The sequence below is a fragment of the Trachemys scripta genome, chromosome 8 (genome assembly GCF_013100865.1).
Source record: "Trachemys scripta elegans isolate TJP31775 chromosome 8, CAS_Tse_1.0, whole genome shotgun sequence".
In the NCBI taxonomy this organism is placed as follows: domain Eukaryota; kingdom Metazoa; phylum Chordata; order Testudines; family Emydidae; genus Trachemys; species Trachemys scripta.
This window is the reverse complement of record NC_048305.1, coordinates 40,484,746-40,507,216: the sequence shown is the minus strand read 5'-3', so window position 1 is coordinate 40,507,216 and position 22,471 is coordinate 40,484,746. Positions and strand designations below refer to the sequence as shown.

At 45.8% G+C, this 22,471-nt stretch overlaps 1 protein-coding gene across 1 annotated transcript in view; it reads right to left on the bottom strand.

Moving 5' to 3' along the window:
- RGS5 (regulator of G protein signaling 5) overlaps nt 1-22,471 on the bottom strand; it is a 95,919-nt gene that overhangs the window by 14,218 nt on the left and 59,230 nt on the right. Inside the window, exon 3 of the mRNA XM_034778858.1 lies at nt 7,442-7,503. Within this exon, the coding sequence (XP_034634749.1) occupies nt 7,442-7,503 (62 nt within the window). The remainder of the gene's footprint in view (nt 1-7,441; nt 7,504-22,471) is intronic.

Genomic DNA, 22,471 nt, shown 5'->3' with positions numbered 1-22,471 from the left:
CCACAGTTTATAGCAAAAATTCTTATTGTTAATCCCTAAATGCATGACCTTGCACTTTGCATTATGAAATTTCATCCCATTTCTATTACTGCAGTTTTTAAGGTCATCCAGTTCTTCTTGTAGGCTATTCTGGTCCTCCTCTAGATTGGCAATACCTCCCAACTTTGTGTCATCCACAAATTTTATTAGCACGCTTCCACCATTTGTGCCAAGGTAAGTAATAATGTTAAATAAGATTGATCCCAAGACTGATCCCTGAGGAACACCACTAGTAACCTCCCTCCAGCCTGACAGTTCACCTTTCAGTATGACCTATTGTAGTCTCCCTTTTAACCAATTCCTTATTCACCTTTCAATTCTCATATTAATCTCCTCTTCTCCAATTTAACTAATAATTTCCTATGTGCAAATGCTGTACTGAAATCCAGGTAGATTAGATCTACTGCATTTCCTTTGTCTAAAAAAATCAGTTATCTTCTCAAAGAAAGATTTGGCACAACCTTCCTTTTGTAAAACCATGTTTTATTTTATCCCAATTACCATTCACTTCTCTGTCTTTAACTATTTTCTCTTTCAAAATTTGTTCTAAGACCTTGCATACAACTGAGGTCAAACTAACAGGTCTATAGATTCCCGGATCACTTTTTTCCCTTTCTTAAAAAATAGATACTATAGTAGCAATTCTCCAGTCATAGGGAACAATCCCCAATTTACAGAGTCATTAAAATCCTTACTATTAGGTCTGCAATTTCATGTGCCAGTTCCTTTAATATGCTCAGGTGTTCCGGGTCCATGGTTGAGTCTACCTGCACACATGGGGTTATTTTACTCTTTCCTTGCCAGTTCATTTGCTGTCTGGATCATTGTGATAATCTCTAGCAGCACCCTCAGAACCTGGACAGAGTAAGGGTGTCACTGTGAGGACAAAATTCCACAATAACCCACTGCAGCCAGAGGCTAAGGGAGCTGGGTCCATGGTCATCTGGACTGACAGGGAACCAGCTCTGGAAGCCTGGCTGCAGCTGCAGGAAGTAAAGTGCAATGTCTGTGCGTGGCAGAGGAAGGGGCTGTAATGGGCAGGTGTCACTCCCTCCTGGCCAAGGGCTGGTGCTTTCTCTGATTGTTTTGTGCCCCCTCTTGACCCTATTGCTGCCATTGTTCTATTTAGCTACTGCACAGAAAATCCTGCATAGCTATTAAATTATTTAAAATGGAAAATACCCCACATCACTGTAAAAATCATAGCTCTGGACAAGACTGACTGGGGGAACCAGCCTTCCCCTGCTTCCCCCCAACCCATGTGCCCTGTGTTCCATTCCTGCCCCCTGCACTGGGTCTGCCAGCCTGGCTCCCAGCTTTCATACAGTTCAAGCTTTTCAGGCCACAAGGGGGCACTGGCTACATCTTTCCCAAACCAGAGCCCCTATTCAGGCACTTGAAGAATGCCTGTGGGAGACCCAAGGAGCCCAGGTCTCCTTGACACCCACCTACGCTCTCCTTCTACAGATTACTGTGAGTGCCTCTAAACCCCCAGCTCCCCATGTGCTTCCTCAGCTTTGCCCTGCTGTCTCCCACCCTACTCACTTGCTCCCCCTCAGCCACGATCTCTCTGGGGCCACTGTCCAGGCAGACACAGCACACAAGGATTCTGGTAGCTAGTGTGAATGCACCGAGTCATTTGGGCTTCACTTGGCACAAAACAACAAGGAAAGCACAGATGGGGGAGGCTCAAGTGTGTGAGTGTCAGTGTGTCTATGAAGGGGGTATGTACAAGTGATTTGTTAGCAGGCACCAAAATCGGTACATAAATAATGGCAGAACAGCAGTGTGAGATCTGTACAGAGCCACCTCTGCTACTGCCACTGTGGCCAGATGAAAGCTCCCCTCTGCCTTCCCTGGACAGGTTCTGCCTGCAGAACCCCAGGGCCAAGTTAGAGTCCTAGGTGCAGTATTGTGCTGAGAGCCACAGGCCATCTCAGCAGCAAAGCTCCCCTCTTGGCTGGGGAGAAAGGCCTGCCAGGACAGGCAAGCATCTCACGAGAGGGCTGCAAAGTCAGCAGCTTCCAGCAGTTGCAAATGCATTGTGAAGTCAAGAAGAATAAAAGAGGCTGTGCAGTGACAGAGGGTCTGTCTACACAGCAACTAGACACCCGTGGCTGGCCCCTGACAGCTGACTTGGGTTCTGGCTGCAGGGCTGTTTCATTGCTGTGTAGGTGTCTGGGCTCAGGCTGATGCCTGGGCTCTAGGACCCTGCAAGGTGGGTCCCTTCCAATCCTGGAAGTCTACATAACAATGAAATAGCCCCACAGCCTGAGCCCTGCAGCCCAGAGTTGGCTGGTTTGGGTTAGCCATGGGTTTTTCTTTGCTGTGTAGACAGACCCTCAGTGTCCTCAGGTCCCAGACCTTCAGAGCTTTTTGCAGGGCTCAGCAGCCAGCAAAGTCTGACAGAGCCCTGAGAACAGTTAGCAGGGGCTTCTGGCTCCCAGACAGCCTCTGCCCTGACACCAGTAAAGCACATGCTAATTAGTGAGCACAAGGCAGGGTTAGCCAGAGAGCAGTCCCAAGAAAGTGAACTCTGGGAATTGTCTGGAGAAAGAATGAAACAGCAAGAGATGAGTGTTACAAACCAGGGCACATGTGTCTGACATAACCCCAAATCCCAGACTACTGAACTCACCCATTCCAGCACCAAGCCTGGAGAAAGAGAAGCAGAGCTTCATTAAGCAACAGAATGACCAGTAACTCAGAAAGCTTCCTGTCCTGCAGCCAGATAATGGGCTGAGATTTAGTCTATTCTAGAAAATTAGATCGGCTTAACTTGTCCAAAGCTGGTCTCCAAAGTGCCAGTAGGAGGCCCCAAGGAGCCCAGGTCTCCTTGACACCCACCTACACTTTCCTTCTGCAGATTACTGCGAGCTCTTCCAGGCCCCCAGCTCCACACATGCTTCCTCGACATTGCCCTGCCTCTCCCCCACCCCATCGGCTCACTCCCCCTCAGCCACAATTGTTCACGCCCCTAAGATGTCGCTCAAGAATGTGAACAGTCCACACCCTAAGTCCCCATGTAGACAGCGCTAGGTCGATGGAAGAATTCTTACATTGTTCTAGCTACTGCCTCTCAGGGCAGTGGATTACCTATGCCAATGGGAGAACCCCTCCCATTGGCGTAGGTAGTCTCTACACTGAAGTGATATAATGTGCCACTGTAGTGTTTCAAGTGTAGACAAACTGTTTCAGTTCAGCCCAGATATTCCCTTATGCTATTTGTTAGTCCAGGAGAACTTTGTCACTGACTTCAATGGATCCACCCAGCGTGGATCATTTTCTCTGGATCTGTAGACAGGGCCATGAAGCTCACCCACTAATGAATTTCTATTGCATTCCACAAGCTTGTATAGAAAGCCTGTCATCTAAACCAGCATCACTGACCAGGGTACTGGGAGAATGGAAGAGTAAAGAACCAGTACACAAGAACGGCCATATTGAATCACACTAATGGTCCATCTAGCTCAGTATCTTGTCTTCTAACAATGGCCATGCCAGATGCTTCAGAGGAAATGAACAGAACAGGTAATCTTGCCATTACCCATCTTGCCCATTCTCAGCTTCTGGCAAACATAGGTTAGGGACATCATCCCTGCCCATCCTGGCTAATAGCCATCGATGGACCTATCCTCCATGAACATATCTAGTTCTCTTTTGAACCCTATTATAGTCTTGGATTTCATAACATCCTCTGGCAAAGAGTCCCCCAGGTTAACTGCATTGTGTGAAGAAATACTTCCTTTAGTTTTGTTTTAAACCTGCTGCCTATTAATTTCACTGGGTGAGCCCTAGTTTTTGTGTTATGAGAAGGAGTAAATAACACTTCCTTATTTACTTTCTCCTCACTGGTCATGATTTTATAGACCTCTATCATATCCTCCCTTAATCATCTCTTTTCCAAGCTGAAAAGTCCCAGTCTTATTCTCTCCTCATGTGGAAGCTGTTCCATACCCCTAAACATTTTTGTTACCTTTTTTGTATCTTTTCCCATTCCAATATATCTTTTTTGAGATGGGGCGACCATATCTGCATGCAGTATTCAAGATGTGAACATACCATGGTTTATATAGAGGCAATATGATATTTTCTGACTTATTATCTATCCCCTTCCTAATGATTCCCAACATTCGGTTAGCTTTTTTGCTGCCACTGCACATTGAGCAGATATTTTCAGAGAACTATTTAGGATTATTCCAAGATCTCTTTCTTGAGTGGTAACAACTAATTTAGACTTCATCCTTTTATATGTATAGTTTTAATTATGTTTTTCAATGTGCATTACTTTGCATTTATCAACACTGAATTTCATCTACCATTCTGTCAAGTATCAGGGGGTAGCCATGTTAGTCTGTATCTACAAAAACAGCAAGGAGTCTGGTGGCACCTTAAAGACTAACAGATTTATTTGGGCCTGGGGGAGACCATTCTGTCTACCATTCTGTCGCCCAGATTTGTGAGATCCCTTTGTAACTCTTTGCAGTCTGTTTTGGACTTAACTATCTTGAGTAATTCTGTATCTACAAATTTTACTACCTCACTGTTTAACCCTCTTTCCAGATCATGTATGAATATGTTGAACAGTACTGGTCCCAGTACAGATCCCTGGGGGACACCACTATTTACCTCTCTTCATTCTGAAAACTGACCATTTATTCCTACCTTTTGTTTCCTATCTTTTAACCAGTTACTGATCCATGAGAGGACCTTCCCTCTTATCCCATGACAGCTTACTTTGCTTATGAGCCTTTGGTGAGGGACCTTGTCAAAGGCTTTCTGAAAATCTAAATACGCTATATCCACTGGATTACCCTTGTCCACATGCTTGTTGACCCCCCTAAAGAAGTATTAGTAAATCTAGTAGATTGGTGAGGCATGATTTCCCTTTACAAAAACCATGTAACTCTTTTCCAACAAATTATGTTCATCTATGGGTCTTATTATTCTGTTCTTTAGTATAGTTTCAACCAGTCTGACAGCTACTGAAGTTAGGTTTACCAGCCTGTAATTGCTAGCATCACCTCTGGAGCCTTTTTAAAAAATGTGTGTCACATTAGCTATCCTCCAGTCATCTGGTACAGAAGTGGATTTAAATGATAGGGCACATACCACAGTTAGTAGTTCTGCAATTTCATATTTGAATTCCTTCAGAACTCTTGGTGAATGCCAGCTGGTCCTAGTGACTTATTACTGTTTAGTTTATCAATTTGTTCCAAAACCTCCTCTAATTATACCTCAATCTGGGATAGTTCTTCAGATTTGTCACCTAAGAAGAATGGCTCAGGTTTCGGAATCTCCCTCACTTCCTCAGCTGTGATGATCGATGCAAAGAATTCATTTAGTTTCTCCACAATGGCCTTATCATCCTTGAGTGCTCCTTTAGCATCTCAATCATCCAGTGACCCCACTGGTTGTTTAGCAGGCTTCCTGCTTCTGATGTATTAAAAAAATTGTTTGTTATTACTTTGAGTCTTTGATTAGGTGGTCTTCAAATATATATTAAAATCAGTAGCCTAAAGCCTTAAAAAATCCTTTAAGTCTCTCAGAAGTAGTGAGCTTGTGAGAGAGGCATTTAGTTCAGTCGGCTGCCAGGGAATTAAAGAAACAAGCCAGGAGGTTAATGGCACTGAATCTGGGCATCAGACTTTACCACAGAAACTGCTAGGTGACCAGTCCCAGACTTGTTCTCCCCAGGTAACAAAGACAGAGAATGCACTGACAGAATGGGGGTGCTGGAACAAATGGACACAGGAAAGAGCAGAATTGCATGGTGCATAGCCAAGAGGGCTGAGAACTTATGAGCTTCTAGAAATGCATTCCATTTATTACTAAAGAAGGCAATTTTTCCAAAGAGCAGCTATTCAGCTGTCATTTACAGATGGTTGGAATTCCATCTTCCTAAAGGAAAATGCTGACAAAAAATTGCTGAATTCCCCCCCCCCCGCCCCATTTTCATTGAACACTGAAAATTGAAATATTTTGGCCCAAACCTCCACATTTTCTCTTTTGACAAAAAGTTAAAATTTCATGCAGAAAGCAGAAACTGTTCATGAAAATAATGTTGTCCAGTCCAAACAATGCCACAACATGCTGTAACCAGGGGTTCAGAGGCAGTGACCACTGTGATCCCTTCTGGTTGTGGAATCTAGGAATGTCTGACTCAGTAACCATCAGGAAGAATGCACCTACCTCATCCAATCATTAACTCACCTGTGCCCAGCAGAGGTGAGGTGGGATTGCAGAGCACAGCACACTGCACTCTCGCGGAGATATGAGGGACAGTCACAGTGCCCCTTTCACTCAGCAGAGGGGTATGACAGAGGCCTCTGCTCACTATTCTTAGCTGTACCTGGGAGTAGAACGCGAGGGGAAGCAGGAGGGGAAGGGGATTGGCTCAAACAAGACCAAGGAGCTGCTGCCCCAGAGGCAGAGGATCCAGACTGCTTAGGGTGATGGGATCTGTGGGAAGGAGCCAGTGATGTTACCTTTTCGGGCAGGGAGCAGGGGTGTGTGCTGGGGCTGCATCTGACACTGAGGAGTGGGAGGGAAATGGGCTCCTTGTTCAGCAAAGAAAAGGGCAAGGAAAGAATTGCCAGGCCTGGTCAAGGGGGCCTGCTGGGGACAAGATATCTGGGCATGGGGAGAGTTGTCCATGGACAACCCAGCACAACTTCAGGGCAAGAGAACTCACTGAGACTCTGAACTATGAAACCCCATGTGGGTGAGCCTGGAGATGGGGGAAAAGGGAAATCCAAGGTTCCCCATCCCTACTGCTGCTGCTCTAGTAGCAGGTCATAAGAGCCATCAGACTCTGTTTGTATCCCCAGATCCCTCACCACTTACATCACTGCAGGGGGGTTCAGTGAGCCCCACCAGAACTGCACGGAGTACTGAACATGCTGACATCACTGCATGAATAGCCACCTGTAATTAAACGTCCGTGTCAAGGCCCATTTGCTTCCCCACACATTAGCCCCAGCTCTGCTGTGCCACAGCACACTTCTCTGGCAACAGAATACCTCCTCTCACACCCATCACACACACAGCACAAAGTTACAGAAGCAATCCACTTTGGGGAGTTTGTCCAGCTTTACATAGCTGCTGCTAAGTTGTCTCTATTCCCTGGCTGAAAGCTCATGCAAGGCTGAGAGCAGGGCATTCAGGGAGGAATGGGGACCTTTCCCAGCTTGTTGACAGTCCCACTCCCTTTTGGCATCAGCAGAAATGCTAGCCCTAAGCATTGGCAGGGTCCTCTCCTGTACCCTACCCCGGACCTATCAAGCCCCCAACAGGCTGGTGTTAAAGGGAATCACGAGGGAGGGGTCACTGCTTTATGCCAGTGAGAACATTTCACACTCAGGGTATCTCCGTTCTCACTGCAGGGACACAGGGAACTTACAAGCATTTTGCAGGAGTTTCTCCAGGGACTCACGCCACTGCAAAGCCTCATCTGGCGAGGTCCTAGAGGGAGAGAAAACCACAGACTGAAATTATGACAGCACATCATCAATGAAAATGTAGGAAAGCTGAGAACACTTCACAAGCCTTATCACCCCCTTTTACAGAGGGGAAATCGAAGCATAGAACAATGAAGTGATCTGTCCAAGGGCACACTGCAAGTCAGTGACAGAGACAGGAACAGAACCTAGAAGTCCTGACAAGGCATTAGCCACTAACCATATGACTCTCCTCCTGGAGATGCATACAAATATAACCAAACAGTCTCCTTGAGAGCCAGCTGGGGTTTGTATTGGGAGATAGAGGTGTCTTTTTCCCCACACACACTGACAAAAAGGAAAATCCAAACCAGCAGGTGTGTGGTAAATCTGTTCAGGAAATACATGGCACAGAGCAGAAAATTGCCTGCAGAAACTGGGTGCATCCATTGCCCTCTCCCCCTGCTCATCTGCCCAGTTGCAGTCTGGGACTGTGCCTGGTCCTGGCACGGATTGCTGCTGGGAACCAGGGTGTTGTGAGGGTGCAGGGAATAGCTGGACCTGGATGCACCTTGTAGCATAGGAGCTGCTCCAAGGAGAGCTGTTCCTCAGATATAAATAGCAGCAACACCCTCAATCTGTTTATCAGCATTAAAATGGTGGAGTGAGTCTGACACTGAGGGTCAGTCATCCCTGACAGGGCAGAGCCCAGTGCAAGGACTGAGATGGGGGCATGTGCTCCTCCCACATCCTGGAGCTTCCAAACCCATGGTGCAGATTGCAGCCACCCTGAGGGCTGCGCTGACTAATTGATATGGCCCACATGGTCTGTAGCAGTGCCACAAAATAGCTGGGCAGAACCTAGGGCCCTTTCATGCCCCTTTCTACTCCTGACCTTTCACAGGGGGTTCTGTGTGTTGTGTGGGTTTTGTGGGGGGTTTCCCCTTCAGTTTGCAGAGGCTGGTAGGGCGCAGTGTGCAACAAGGAAGGCTGGGGAAGACGCATAAAGAAATGGAGGCTTAGGTGATCTTCAGTGGGATTCTACCTGTCCCTAGAGGACAAAGGCAAGACAAGATTATGATGATCAACAGATGGCTCAGGCGGTGGTGCTATAAGAAGGGCTGAGACGATCGGTGCCCCCCATAAGGCTTTATGGAAATATGTTATATAACTAGAATGTGTTGTATGCTACATATACCATGTAACAGATCTCTATAAAGGTTATGATCTACAGAATCTATTAATCCCATTTGTAGGCATGTATCATTTTTGTATTCAAAGTTATGAATATTGGCTGCATACTTGTTTGATTCTAATTAGGCTGTAGTGAAGCAGTTGGTCAGCTTCCTGAGAAAAGACTATTTTCAGTAAGTGCCCAGTCAAGAAACACTTAAGCCAACAATGAACTTGGAGACACCAATCCACATCTGGGCTTTCCCGGGAATGTGGTTGGCTGGTAAGGAACTCAGTCGTGCATGGACATGTGATTTACCCAGGTGACTCCAAAACTCCATTTGAAGCTGGACTTTGCATAGGAGAGAGGAGGGGGTCTCCACCCACAAGAGAAAGTCTATTTAAGACTGTGGGAAACTCCTCCATTTTGTCTTCAGCTGGCTAAAGAGAGGGCCTCTCCACCCCCCCAAAGATTCCTGAAAGAAACTGGAACAAAGGACAGTGACTGCAAGGGGGTGGGAGTGATTGCTGGACCCAGACTAAAAGGAGATTAGTCTGTAAAAGGGAGCATTCTGGAACCAGTGAGGATCTTATCTGTACTCAGTTCCTTACTGTATTAGACAGACTTGTGTGTGTTCTATTTTATTTTACTTGGTAGTTCACTTTGTTCTATTACTACTTGGAACCACTTAAATCCTACTTTCTGTATTTAATAAAATCACTTTTTACTTATTAATTAACTCAATATGTATTGATACCGTGGGTGGGAAGGAAAACAGCTGTGCATCTCTCTCTGTGTTATAGAGGGCAAACAATTTAGGAGTTTACCCTGTATAAGCTTTATACAGGGTAAAATGGATTTATTTGGCTTTAGACCCCATTGGAAGTGGTGCATCTGAGTGTTAGAGACAAGAACACTTCTGTAAGCTGCCTTCAGTTAAGTCTACAGCTTTAGGGCAAGTAATTTGTTGGAGCAGACGAGCGTGTCTGGCTCAGCATAACAGGGTGCTGGGGTCCCGAACTGGCAGGGAAAGCAGGGCAGAAGTAGTCTTGGCACATCAGGGGGTTTCTATGATCCAACCTGTCACAGTGGTGTAGTCAGCAGGATCTGTGCACAGCTGATTGCTTTGAGATACTGGTAGTGATTTTAAGTGAGTTTTAAGTGTGGTGGCTGGAGAACAGACAAAGTGGTTACTGGTTTGCTTATTTCAGGCAAGGGAAGTAGGGACAGAAAAGGAAGCAAAATAAAGCCTGAACACTGGGCTCTGGGAAAGTCTCTGTTGATTAAGAATCCCCTGAGCTGAGTGCATCCCAGTTTCAGTGAACTGCAGAGGGGGTGTAGCCCAGCACAAGAAAGCAGGAAAATGACTACCAGTGAAGCAGCAACTAAACTAGAGCTGGCTAGAGTGGAAGCAAAGGAGAAAGAAAATGAACATAAAAGACTGATGGAGGCAGAGGAAGCTGCCCACAAGAGAGTTAGGGAGGCCCAGAAGCATGAACTAGCTGTTATGAAGTTGAAGAGACAAAACCCTCCACCTGCTGGTTCCATTTCCCCAAAAAATCCACAAATTGGAGCAACTGTGTCTACAGTATTAGGAATCCAGTGATATTGCTGAATATTTCATCACCTTTAAGAGACTGTGCACCCTCCATGCCATCCCTGAAGATCAAAAGATGACCACATTGATAGCAAAATTGACTGGCAGAGCTCTGGACATAATCAATAAGATGCCTGTTGATGATGCCTCAAACTATGGGAAATTTAAGGAACTGGTTTTGAAACAGTTTCGGGTTACACCTGAAACCTACAGGGTTAAATTCAGGAGTCTTAAGAGGGGATCTGGATTGAGCAATGTGGCTTATGTAAATGAAATGAGAGATTTGGTAGATAAGTGGGTGAGGGGAAAAGGCATTACAAGCTTGGAAGAAATGTGTGATTTGGTTACTCAGGAACAATTCCTGAATATGTGCAGTGATGATGTAAAACAGTATTTGTGGGACAAAAAGGTGGATACAGTGGATGGATTGGCTGAGTTTGCAGACTCTTTCGAGCAGTCACACGCTGCAATTAAACATAAACCACTGGCAGAGGGGTACAGGGTTGGTAGAAAGCACAATCACTGTTTTACCCCTGGGGAAAAAGGAGGCTGGGCGTTCACCTCCCCATTCCCCTGTTACTTGTCCCAAATTTCCTGTACAAGCAGAGGAGCCCAAGAGGTGCTATCATTGTAAGTCCACTGAGCACCTGAGGAATAAGTGTCCTTTGCTGAGTGGGAACAAGCAGCAAGTAACACAAAAAACTGCTACTTCTCAGAGCCCAGCTGCTGCCTCTTTCCACACAGGATTTGTAAAGCTTGCTTCCACACAACCAAGCAATGAGCATATGCATGCTGTTAAAATCAATGGTAAAGTGCTTCTTGGATTGAGAGACACAGGTGCTGAGATTTCTGTGGTCAGGAGGCACCTGATCCAGGAGAAGGATTTGTTGCCAGGCAAAATGGCAGAATTAGAACTGGTGGGAGGTTACAAAGTCCTTGCACTTTTAGCTAAAGTACACATGCAAACTGGTGGTTTAGAGGCTGAACTGACAGTTGCAACGGTGGCACACAATTTTGCACCATTTCTACTGGGGAATGATTTCTTTAATGTGGCAGAATCTGTCCCAGGATTGGTTAGCAGTGAGAAGGAATCTTGTGCTAAAAGCTCCTGTGGGGCTGAAGTAAAATGGACTGCTGGGGGAATAGGAGGGTGTCTCTTAGATTCCTCTGTAGCAGTAAAGAATGCAGATTTGGGGGCAGGGATGGTTGTGACCAGTTCCTGTAGCCCCGGGACTCCAGGCAAGTCCCAGAGGGAGGGGCTGGACAAAGCCAGCTCCTGTCCTGTAATCATCTCCCCGGGGGACGGGAATGTATCACTTTGTAACGGGGGGCCACTCCAGCTGCTGACTGCCAGGAAGTTGAAGGTCAGCACTGGGCAAGGCCTGCCCTGGAGTGCACAGAGGTGTGTGTCCCAAAGGTGGAAGTTGGGGTCCTGGGGACCACTGTGGTGGGAACAGACCCCAAGATTTCTGTAGCTGGAAACAAGCCCAACCTGAGTGAAAAGGGGGGAATTTTGCTGGCTAGTGAAGGGTCTGCCATAGCTGGTAGCTGTGAGCCCACAGCTAGACCAGGGTCACCTTTCCTTTTGGGGGACACAGGAGTGTCTGACCCAGAGGGAAGCCCAGACAGAAGGTGAGGGGGAGCTAGAGAGTCCGCCCACCTTTTGTAGGGAGGATCTTTCCCAGGAGGAGGGTGAAAAGTCTGCATTTAAAATGCCAGACCTCTCTCCTGTGGATCAGGTTTTAAGGGAAAACTGGGGATCAGATCTCCAGGATGGGGGAGTCCATCCTGTTGGGAACAGAAAGTGGGGTTTTACCAAACCAAGGCACTCCATTGAAAGATGTTGTTCTTGCAACGCTTTTAAGGGATAAAACTCTCTCCAAGAGAGGAGGGGAAAAGTCTCTGCATGGGTGAAACTTCACAAGGGAGTGGGGTCCAGCAACTAAGATGTCTGTAAACCAATGCAAGGAGCCTGGGGAACAAAATGGGGGAACTAGAACTACTGAGGGTGAAACCAGATACTATAGGGATAACAGAAACATGATGGAATAGTAGTCATGACTGGAGTACAGGAATTGAAGGGTATGTGCTGTTCAGGAAAGACAGAAAAAATGGTAAAGATGGTGGAGCAGCATTGTATATTAATGATGTGGTAGACTAAAGAAATTAGAAGTGATAGAATGGATAAAACAGAATCTGTGTGGGTCAAGAGCACTTTGGGGAAGAAAGCTACCAGAGACTCCCCTGGGATAGTGCTTGGGATATGCAACAGACACCCCCCCCACACCCCCGCCCGCTAGGATCTGACTTGAATATGAATAGAGACCTCTTTAATGTTTTTAATTAAATAAACACTACTGGGAATTTTGTGATTATGGGAGACTAATTTCCCAGATATCGATTGGAGAACAAATGCTACTAATAGATAGATATAAACTGGCCAGCAACAAATTAAGGCTTGAAATTAAATGAAGGTTTCTACCCATCGAAGGAGTGAAGTTCTTGAACAGCCTTCCAAGGGGAGCATTGGGGCTAGGTTCCAGTGGAAACCTAACTGGATTCAAGACTGAGCTTGATAAATTTATGGAGGGGATGGTATGATGGGATGGTCTATAATGGTATGTAGCCAATCTGCAAATATCTCCAATGGTTAGTGATAGGACACTAAATTGGGAGGGCTCAGAGTTACTACAGAGAATTTTTTCCCAGGTGTCTGCATGGTAGATCTTGCCCATATGCTCTGGGTCTAATTAAGTGGTCCCCAAACTTTAAGTTCTGCCCCCGTCACCCTTAATGTAATTTTCTCACACTCCTGGGAGCCGCTGTCAGGAGCCAGAGCCACAGTCGGGGCCGGAGCTATGGCTGGGGCCATGGCTGGGAGTGGAGCCATGGCCAAGACTGAAGCCAGAGACGAGGTCAGGAGTGGAGCCAGGCCACATTCAGGAGCCAGGGGCTGAGGCCCGAGGCCAGGCTTGGAACCGAGGGGGTGGGGGGGAAGACAGGCAGAGCTGAGGGTGAAGCTGGGATCTGGGGCCAAGGTCAGAGCCAGGAGTGGAGCCACAGTTGGGGCAGGAGCTGGGGACCGAGGACAGGGCTTGAGCTGGGGTGGGGACAGAGTGGAACTGGGGGGCAGAGTGGGACTAGGTGACTCTCTCCCTGTGGGGGCTGGCCTGAGCCCTGCTGCACCCACCCAAATGTTCTTCCACACACCCCAAGAAAGGCACACCCCACAGTTTGGGGACCACTGGTCTAACTGATTGCCATATTTGGGGTTGTGAAGGAACTTTCCCCTGAATCAGATTGGCAGATCTGGAGGGTTCTCACCTTCCTCTGCAGCATGGGGCATGGGTCACTTGCAGGTTTAAACCAATGTAAATGGTGATTCTCTGTAACTTGAAGTCTTTAAACCATGATTTGATGACTTCAGTAACTCAGCCAGAGGTTAGGGGTCTATTACAGGAGTGGGTGGGTGTGGCCTGCAATGTACAAGAGGCCAGACTAAATTATGACGATGGTTCCTTCTGATCTTAAAGTGTATGAGTCTATAATAAATAATAGGGCCCAGATTTTCCTGGATGTGATAGCTGACAGATGTCTTCACCAAATAGTCACTGAACCTACAAGTGGTGATGCCATTTTAGATTTGCTGTTGGTGAGTAGTGAGGACTTTATAGAAGAACTGGTGTAGGGGATAACCTTGAGTGATCATGAGCTAAACAAAATGGAACAAAAAAAAATAGATCCTTGATTTCAACAGGGCAAACTAAAAAATTAAGGGAATTGGGGCAGTGGACTGGGCTGAAGAACTTAAGGATCTGAATGTGGAGGAGGCTTGAAATTACTTCATCAAAGTTGCAAAAGCTTTCTGAAGCCTGCATCCCAAGCAAGGAGGGGAAAAAATCATAGGGAAGGGCTGCATACCAAGCTGGATGAACAAACATCTTAGACAGGTGATTAATAGAAAGCAGAAAGCCTACAAGGAGATCAAAGATAATCTAGGTATGTCCAAACATCTAAACAAATGCTTTGCTTTAGTTTTAATATGGTTAACGAGGAGATTAGGCATATTGGCAGGGTGGCTAATGGAAATGAGGATATGGAAATAGAAATTACCACATCAGAGGTGGAAGTCAAACTCAAACATCTAAATCAGGGGCCTCGGATAATCTCGATCCAAGAGTATTAAAGGAACTGGCACATAAAAATCACAAGCCCAATAGCAAGAATTTTTAATGAATCTGTAACCTTGAGAGTGGTACCATCTGACCGGAGAATTGCTAATATAGTTCCTATATTTAAGAAAGGGAAAAGATGATCTGAGAAACTATAGGCCTGTTAGTTTGACCTCGGTTGTATGCAAGATCTTAGAACAAATTTTAAAAGAGAAGATGTCTAAAAAAATCAGTTATAGGAAATGCAGTAGATCTAATCTACCTGGATTTCAGTATGGCATTTGATACAATTCCACATAGGAAATTATTAGTTAAATTGGAGAAGGAGATTAATATGAGAATTGAAACGTGGATAAGGAACTGGTTAAAAGGGAGACTACAACGGGCCATACTGAAAGGAGAACTGTCAGGCTGGAGGGAGGTTATTAGTGGAGTTCCTCAGGGATTTGTCTTGGGACCAATCTTATTTAATATTTTTATTACTTACCTTGGCACAAATGGTGGCAGTGTGCTAATAAAATTTGTGGATGACACAAAGTTGGGAGGTATTGCCAATATGGAGAAGGACGAGTATATCATACAAGAAGATCTGCATGACCTTGAAAACTGGAATAATAGAAATGGGATGAAATTTCATAATGTAAAGTTAGGGACTAACAAAAAGAATTTTTGCTATAAGCTGGGGATGTTGGAGTGGAAGTGACAGAGGAGGAGAAAGACTAGGTGTATTGGTTGATCACAGGATGACTATGAGCCATCATTGTGATGTAGCTATGAAAAAGGCTAATGCAGTCCTAAGATGCATCAGGTGAGGTAGTTCCGGTAGAGATAATTAAGTGTTAGTATCGTTGTACCAGGCACTGGTGAGACCTCATCTGAAATACTGTCTAAGTTCTGGTCTCCCATGTTTAAGAAAGATTAATTCAAACTGGGACAGGTGCAGAGAAGGGCTATGAGGATGATCAGAGGAATAGAAAACCTGCTTTACAAGAAGAGACTCAAAGAGCTTGGCTTGTTTAGCCTAACCAAATGAAGGCTGAGGGAAAATGTGATTTTTCTCTAAAAATATGTCAGAGGAATAAACACCAGGGAAGGAGAAGAGTTAAGAGTCAAATTAAGCGCTAATGTTGATGAAACCCACACACCTCATGCGGGTGGTGTTCTGTCCTATCTAGTGGCACCGAGTGGGGGCTCATCCGGGATTCCAACTGGGAAGACTCTGAAGCTCTGTACGCACTTCCTCAGCTAGGGGAAGTATGTAACCCACAAACCTTATGGGTGTGGTGCTCTGTCCCATCTAGTGGCACTGAGACCACTTAGAGAGCAATTAATGAATCTGCTTTACAGCCTTAGCTAACAGCCAGTTGGCTTTTCAGAGAATCCTAGAATATCAGGGTTTGGAAGGGACCTTAAGAGGTCATCTAGTCCAACCCCCTGCTCAAAGCAGGACCAATCCTTAGCTCATGCACTAAGCTCCAGAGATTCCAGGTTTGATTTGGCCCACCAATGACCGGGGTCTGGCAGTGTTACATTGACACAAGAATAAATGGATATAAATTGGCCATCAACAAGTTTAGGCTTGAAATTAGATGGTTTTCTAACCATCAGAGGAGTGAAGTTCTGGAACAGCCTTCCAAGGAGAGCAGGGGAAGGGGGAGCTGAAAACCCTAACTGGCTTAAAGATTGAGCTTGATGAGTTTATGGAGGGGATGATATGATGAAACTGGCTACAATGGCAAGTGGCCCCTCTGCAATTGTTCGTAGCAAATATATCCAATGGCTGGTGATGGGATACTAGATGGGGAGGGCTCTGAGTTACTTCAGAGAATTCCTTCCCAGGTGTCTGGTTGGTGGGTCTTGCCGACGTGCTCAGGGTCCAAAAGACCACAAGATTTGGGGTCATGAAGGAATTTTACCATGGATCAGATTGGCAGAGACCCTGGGGGTTATCACCTTCCTCTGCAGCATGGGTCATGGGTCACTTGCATGTTTAAACTAGTGTACATGGTGGATTCTCTGTAACTTGAAGTCTTTAAATCATAATTTGAGGTCTTCAGTAGCTCAGCCAGAGGTTAGGCTCTATTTCATGAGTGGGTGAGGTTCTGTGGCCTGCAATGTGCAGGAGGTCAGGCTAGATGATCATGATGGTCCCTTCAGGCCTTAAAGTCTGAGTCTATGAAAATGACCTAGCACCACCGCTGCACTGGGGGAAGGGTGCGGAGCCTGCATGGCCTCTTCTCCTGCACCTATTCCTGCTGAGAAGGTAATCTATGCTGGGGGCGTTTCCTGAGATTGTGTGTTGTGTACTCTTTACACTGGAATGGACTCAGCCCAGCCATGGTCCTGACTGCAATCAGGCTCACCTAATCCAGCAGATTAGAAAATGCAGCAGATATTCAGGCCACACGGGCAAGCACAGAAGGGAAACGGGAGGAAGGGGCTCAGGAGCAGGGACTGCAAACAATGCAATGGGGCCAGTGTGCGAGTTTACTGGAATAAATCATCTAATATTACCCACTGACTTCTTGCTCATTACCTTACAGGCAGGGCTGGAAGTGCTGCCTGTGGTTAAGGTTACCCAACACTTCCCATTATAAGACTGTCTTCTGTTGCTTATAGCTTTGTTAAACTTTAACCATTTGGGCTGAAATTTTCAATGCCAATTGTCTGCCTTAGGCTGCATACTTTTGGGAAATTTCAATAGTTTCTGAGAATGACAGAACCAGGAGTTCTGTCTCAAGTTGCAGTGGGGGAGGTTTAGGTTGGATATTAGGAAAAACTTTTTCACTAGGAAGGTGGTGAAGCACTGGAATGGGTTACCTAGGGAGGTGGTGGAATCTCCTTCCTTAGAGGTTTTTAAGGTCAGGCTTGACAAAGCTCTGGCTGGGATGATTTAGTTGGGGATTGGTCGTGCTTTGAGCAGGGGGTTGGACTAGATGACCTCCTGAGGTCCCTTCCAACCCTGATATTCTATGATTCTATTAATATTAGGGAAAACATGCTAAAGTTGTCACAACTGTTTTTTGAGCAGCTCTAGTGCCTTTGTGCTTTGGAGCAGTGATGTGAAATTTAGCTAGGGATCACCCTGGTGTCAGGGAGATGGCTTTGGTTGTCTCCATGAAAATCTGCACAATTTTGCTGTAGTTATAAGCTTTTAGAAAATGACATTTGCAAATACTTAGTAGATACTGGTTAGAGTTTTGGCAGCTAAATTCTCCAAAGATTCCATCTGCACTGAGCATGCTTTATCCCCTTATGAATCCAACATGTGACTGGACTGCACAAGCACCATCCTCCAAAGACTTATCTCTGCAGTTGCTACTCCCAGTTGCTGGAGTGCAGTGTGGTGCTGGGCACTATCTTGCCTGTGCTCCCAATGCCCTCCCTCAATGGCACCCAGGCAGTTAGGAGGAGAGGGGTATGCAGTCTGACAGGGCTGTAGCGGGGTGAGAACTGGGTAGGATGGAGCAGAGTTACTGGCCTATTGGGATAGGGGGGAAGCAGTAGACATGATATATCTTGATCTTAGTAAGTCTTTTAACACAGTCTCACATGAGAGTCTCATAAGCAAACTAGGGAACTGTGGTCTAGATGAAATTACTATCAGGTGGGTGCACAGCTGATTGAAAGACCATATTCAAAGAGCAATTATCAATGTTTCACTGTCAAACTGGGAAAATGTATCTAGTGGAGTTCCACAGGGATCACTCTTTGGTCCTTTACTATTCAGTATTTTCATTAATGACTTCAGGAATGGAATGGAGAATATGCTTATAAAATTTGCAGATGGCATAATGCTGGGAAGGAGTGCAAGCACTTTGGAGAACAGGATTAGAATTCAAAATGACCTTGATAAATTGGAGAACTGGTCTGAATTCAACAATGTGAAATTCAATAAAGCCAACTGCAAAGTACTTTACTTAGGAAATAAAAATAAAATGCATAACAACAAAATGGGGAATAACTGGCTAGGTGCTGAAAAAGATCTGTGGGTGATACTGGATCACAAATTGAATAGGAGTCAAAAAAGTTGCAAAAAAAATGCTAATATGATACTGGGGTGTATTAATAGGATTGCAATATGCAAAATTCTGTAGCTAATTGTCCTGCTCTACTTGGCACTGGTGAGGACTCAGCTGGAGTACTGCGTCCAGTTCTGGGCACCACATTTCAGGAAAGATGGGGTGTGAGGGTTCACACCCCTGGTTGCAGGGTAGCACGGCCTAGTGGCCAGAGTCCATAGAATTGCTCCTGGTTACGGGATAGCACGGCCCAGTGGCCAGAGTCCATAGAATTGCCCCTTACTGTGCTGGAGGACCTTGCCATGGGCTCAGCGGGGGGCGGGGTCCTACTGAAACACGCTGAGGCTTACCAGAGGCAAGGTACCAGTCTGTCACACACACCCCAGGTCGCTTCCTACCAGCATGAGAGTTGGGGTCTCCCACAAGTCTCTAGGTTCTCCGTGGGTCTCCGGGTCCAGTCGCCTCCTCGAGCTCCTCCCGCAGCAGGGCGTCGTGCCGGCCAGGAGAGGCTTCAGTTCCCAGCAACGTCAGGAGTGGTGGCTGGTCCTCCACAGGAGCTTCCCAGTTAGGTCCTTCCCCTGCAGTCGCCAACCCAGACTGAGCTGAGTTCCCTCCTTTTATACTCCCAGCATGCCCAGTACGAGCGGGGTGGGACTTCCGCTGCCAGAGCTACTGGTCTGACGCTGCCTGGGCTAGTGCTGGGCGGGGCTGCCCCGTCACATGGGGACAAATTGGAGACAGTCCAGAGGACAGGAACAAAGATGATAAAATGTTTAGAAAGCCTGGCCTATGAGGAAAGGTTAGAAAACCTGGGCATGTTTAGTCTTGAGAAAAGAAGACTATGGGGGGACTTGATAAAAGTCTTCAAATATGTTAAGGGCTGTTATAAAGGGGATTGTGATCAATTATTCTCCATGTCCACTAAAGGTAGGACAAGAAGTAATAGGTTTTATCTGCAGGAAGGTTATTTACATTAGATATTAGAAAAATCTTTCTAGCTCAGGGTAGTTAAGGGTAGTTAAGCTCTGGAACAGGCTCCAAGGGAGGCTGTGGAATCCCCATCATTAGAAGTTTTTATGAACAGAATGAACAAACACCTGTCAAGGATGGTCTAGGTTTACTTCAGTGAAGGGGGCTGAATTTGATGACCTCTCGAGGTCCCTTCCAGCCCTACATTTCTATGATTCTATGGGAATCATCATTGTGTGGGGGAATTTCTAGTGGGTTTCCACATGGATCAATTCTAGGCATGGCACTATTGAACATTTTTGTCAGTGATCTGAAAGTAAATGTAAAATCACTACTGATGTTTGCGGATGACACAAGGATTAGAGGAATGGTAAATAATGATGAGATAGGGAAACCGTACAGGGTGATCTGGATCTCTTGGTAAGCTGGGCCCCTCCAAATGTATTCATATGTGTTGTAACACAGCCAAATGTAAGGTCATACATCTAGGATTAAGGACTGCAGGCCATATCTACAGAATGGGGGATTGTGTCTGGGAAGAGCAGTGACTCTGAAGAGCATTTAGGTTTCATAGTAGACAAGTAACTCAACATGAGCTCCCAGCACGATGCTGTGACAAAAAGGGCTAATGCGATCCTTGGATGTATAAACAGGAGAGTAGTGAGCAGAAGCAGGGAGATGATTTTCTCTTTGTATGCGGCATTGATGAGTGATACTGGAATACTGCATCCAGTTCTGGTGTCCACATTTTAAAAAGGATGATGAAGAATTGGAGAGAGTGCAGAAAGGAGCCACAAAATGATTCACTGGCTGCAGAAAATGCCTGATTGTGAGACATGCAATCTGTTTAGCTTATCGAAAAAAAGATGTCAAGGTTACTTTATTACAGTGTATATGTATTATAATGTGGAGAAAATACCAGGTCCTAATGGACTCTATAATGGAGTGGAGAAAAGCAGAACAAGAACCAATGGCTGGAAGTTAAAGCCAGACAAATTCAAATGAGAAGTAAGGAACACATTTTTAATAGTGAGGGTGATTAACCACTGGAACAAACTATCAAGGAAGGTGGTGGGTTCTCCATCTCTTGATGGCTTCAAATCCAGACTGGATTCCTCTCTGGAAGAGTATCAGAGGGGTAGCCGTGTTAGTCTGAATCTGTAAAAAGCAACAAAGGGTCCTGTGGCACCTTTAAGACTAACAGAGGTATTGGAGCATAAGCTTTCGTGGGTGAATGCCCACTTCATCAGATGCAAGTAATGGAAATGTCCAGAGGCAGGTATAAATCAGTATGGAGATAACGAGGTTAGTTCAATCAGGGAGGGTGAGGTGCTCTGCTAGCAGTTGAGGTGTGAACACCAAGGGAGGAGAAACTGCTTCTGTAGTTGGATAGCCATTCACAGTCTTTGTTTAATCCTGATCTGATGGTGTCAAATTTGCAAATGAACTGGAGCTCAGCAGTTTCTCTTTGGAGTCTGGTCCTGAAGTTTTTTTGCTGTAAGATGGCTACCTTAACATCTGCTATTGTGTGGCCAGGGAGGTTGAAGTGTTCTCCTACAGGTTTTTGTGTATTGCCATTCCTGATATCTGACTTGTATCCATTTATCCTCTTGCGTAGTGACTGTCCAGTTTGGCCAATGTACATAGCAGAGGGGCATTGCTGGCACATGATGGCATATATAACATTGGTGGACGTGCAGGTGAAGAGCCGGTGATGTTGTAGCTGATCTGGTTAGGTCCTGTGATGGTGTTGCTGGTGTAGATATGTGGGCAGAGTTGGCATCGAGGTTTGTTGCATGGGTTGGTTCCTGAGTTAGAGTTGTTATGGTGCGATATGTGGTTGCTGGTGAGAATATGCTTAAGGTTGGTGGGTTGTCTGTGGGCGAGGACAGGCCTGCTTCCCAAGGTCTGTGAAAGTGAGGGATCATTGTCCAGGATGGGTTGTAGATCACTGATGATGCATTGGAGAGGTTTAAGCTGAGGACTGTAGGTGATGGCCAGTGGAGTTCTGTTGGTTTCTTTTTTGGGCCTGTCTTGTAGTAGGAGGCTTCTGGGTACACGTCTGGCTCTGTTGATTTGTTTCTTTATTTCCTTGTGTGGGTATCGTAGTTTTGAGAATGCTTGGTGAAGATCTTGTAGGTGTTGGTCTCTGTCTGAGGGGTTGGAGCAGATGCGGTTGTACCTCAGCGCTTGGCTGTAGACGATGGATCATGTGGTGTGTCCGGGGTGGAAGCTGGAGGCATGAAGCTAGGCGTAGCAGTCGGTGGGTTTTCGGTATAGGGTGGTGTTAATGTGGCCATCGCTTATTTGTACTGTGGTGTCTAGGAAGTGGACCTCCCGTGTAGATTGGTCCAGGCTGAGGTTGAAACAGCTTCCACCCCACCATCAACCTCAGCCTGGACCAATCTACTACGCAAGATTCACACCTCAACTGCTAGCAGAGCACCTCACCCTCCCTGAAAGTTTATGCTCCAATACCTCTGTTAGTCTTAAAGGTGCCACAGGACCCTCTGTTGCTCTCTGGAAGAGGCTTTAATCAAACACAAGTTATCTGGGCTCAACACAAAGGTAACTGGGTGAAATTTTCTGGCCTGTGCTATACAGGAGGTCCAAATAAATGGTTTTATGGTCCCTTCTGGCCTTAAAAATGTATGAATCTATAACAACTTTGTTATCAAATGGTATAACAAAAGGGAAGCGTTAAGCTTTATGGGTGCATTAATTCAAGATTTGCAGACTTTGACATTTGTTTAACATTGATAAAGGTAATAGTGTTGATGTAATATACTTAGACTTCTATAAAGTATTTGATTTGGCATTGCATGCTATTTTGATTAAAAAATTAGAATGATATAAAATTAACCTGGCCCACATAAATGGATACAAAGCTGGCTAACTGATAAATGGCTCAAAATATAATGGTAAATGGAGAATCATCATCAAATGGGTGTGTTCTAGTGGGGTCCTGCAGGGATTGGTTTTGCCAACGGTCCTCAACCTGTGGGGCGCGCCTCCCTAGAGAAGCACAGAGGAATGTCTGGGGGTCACAGCAGGTCCAG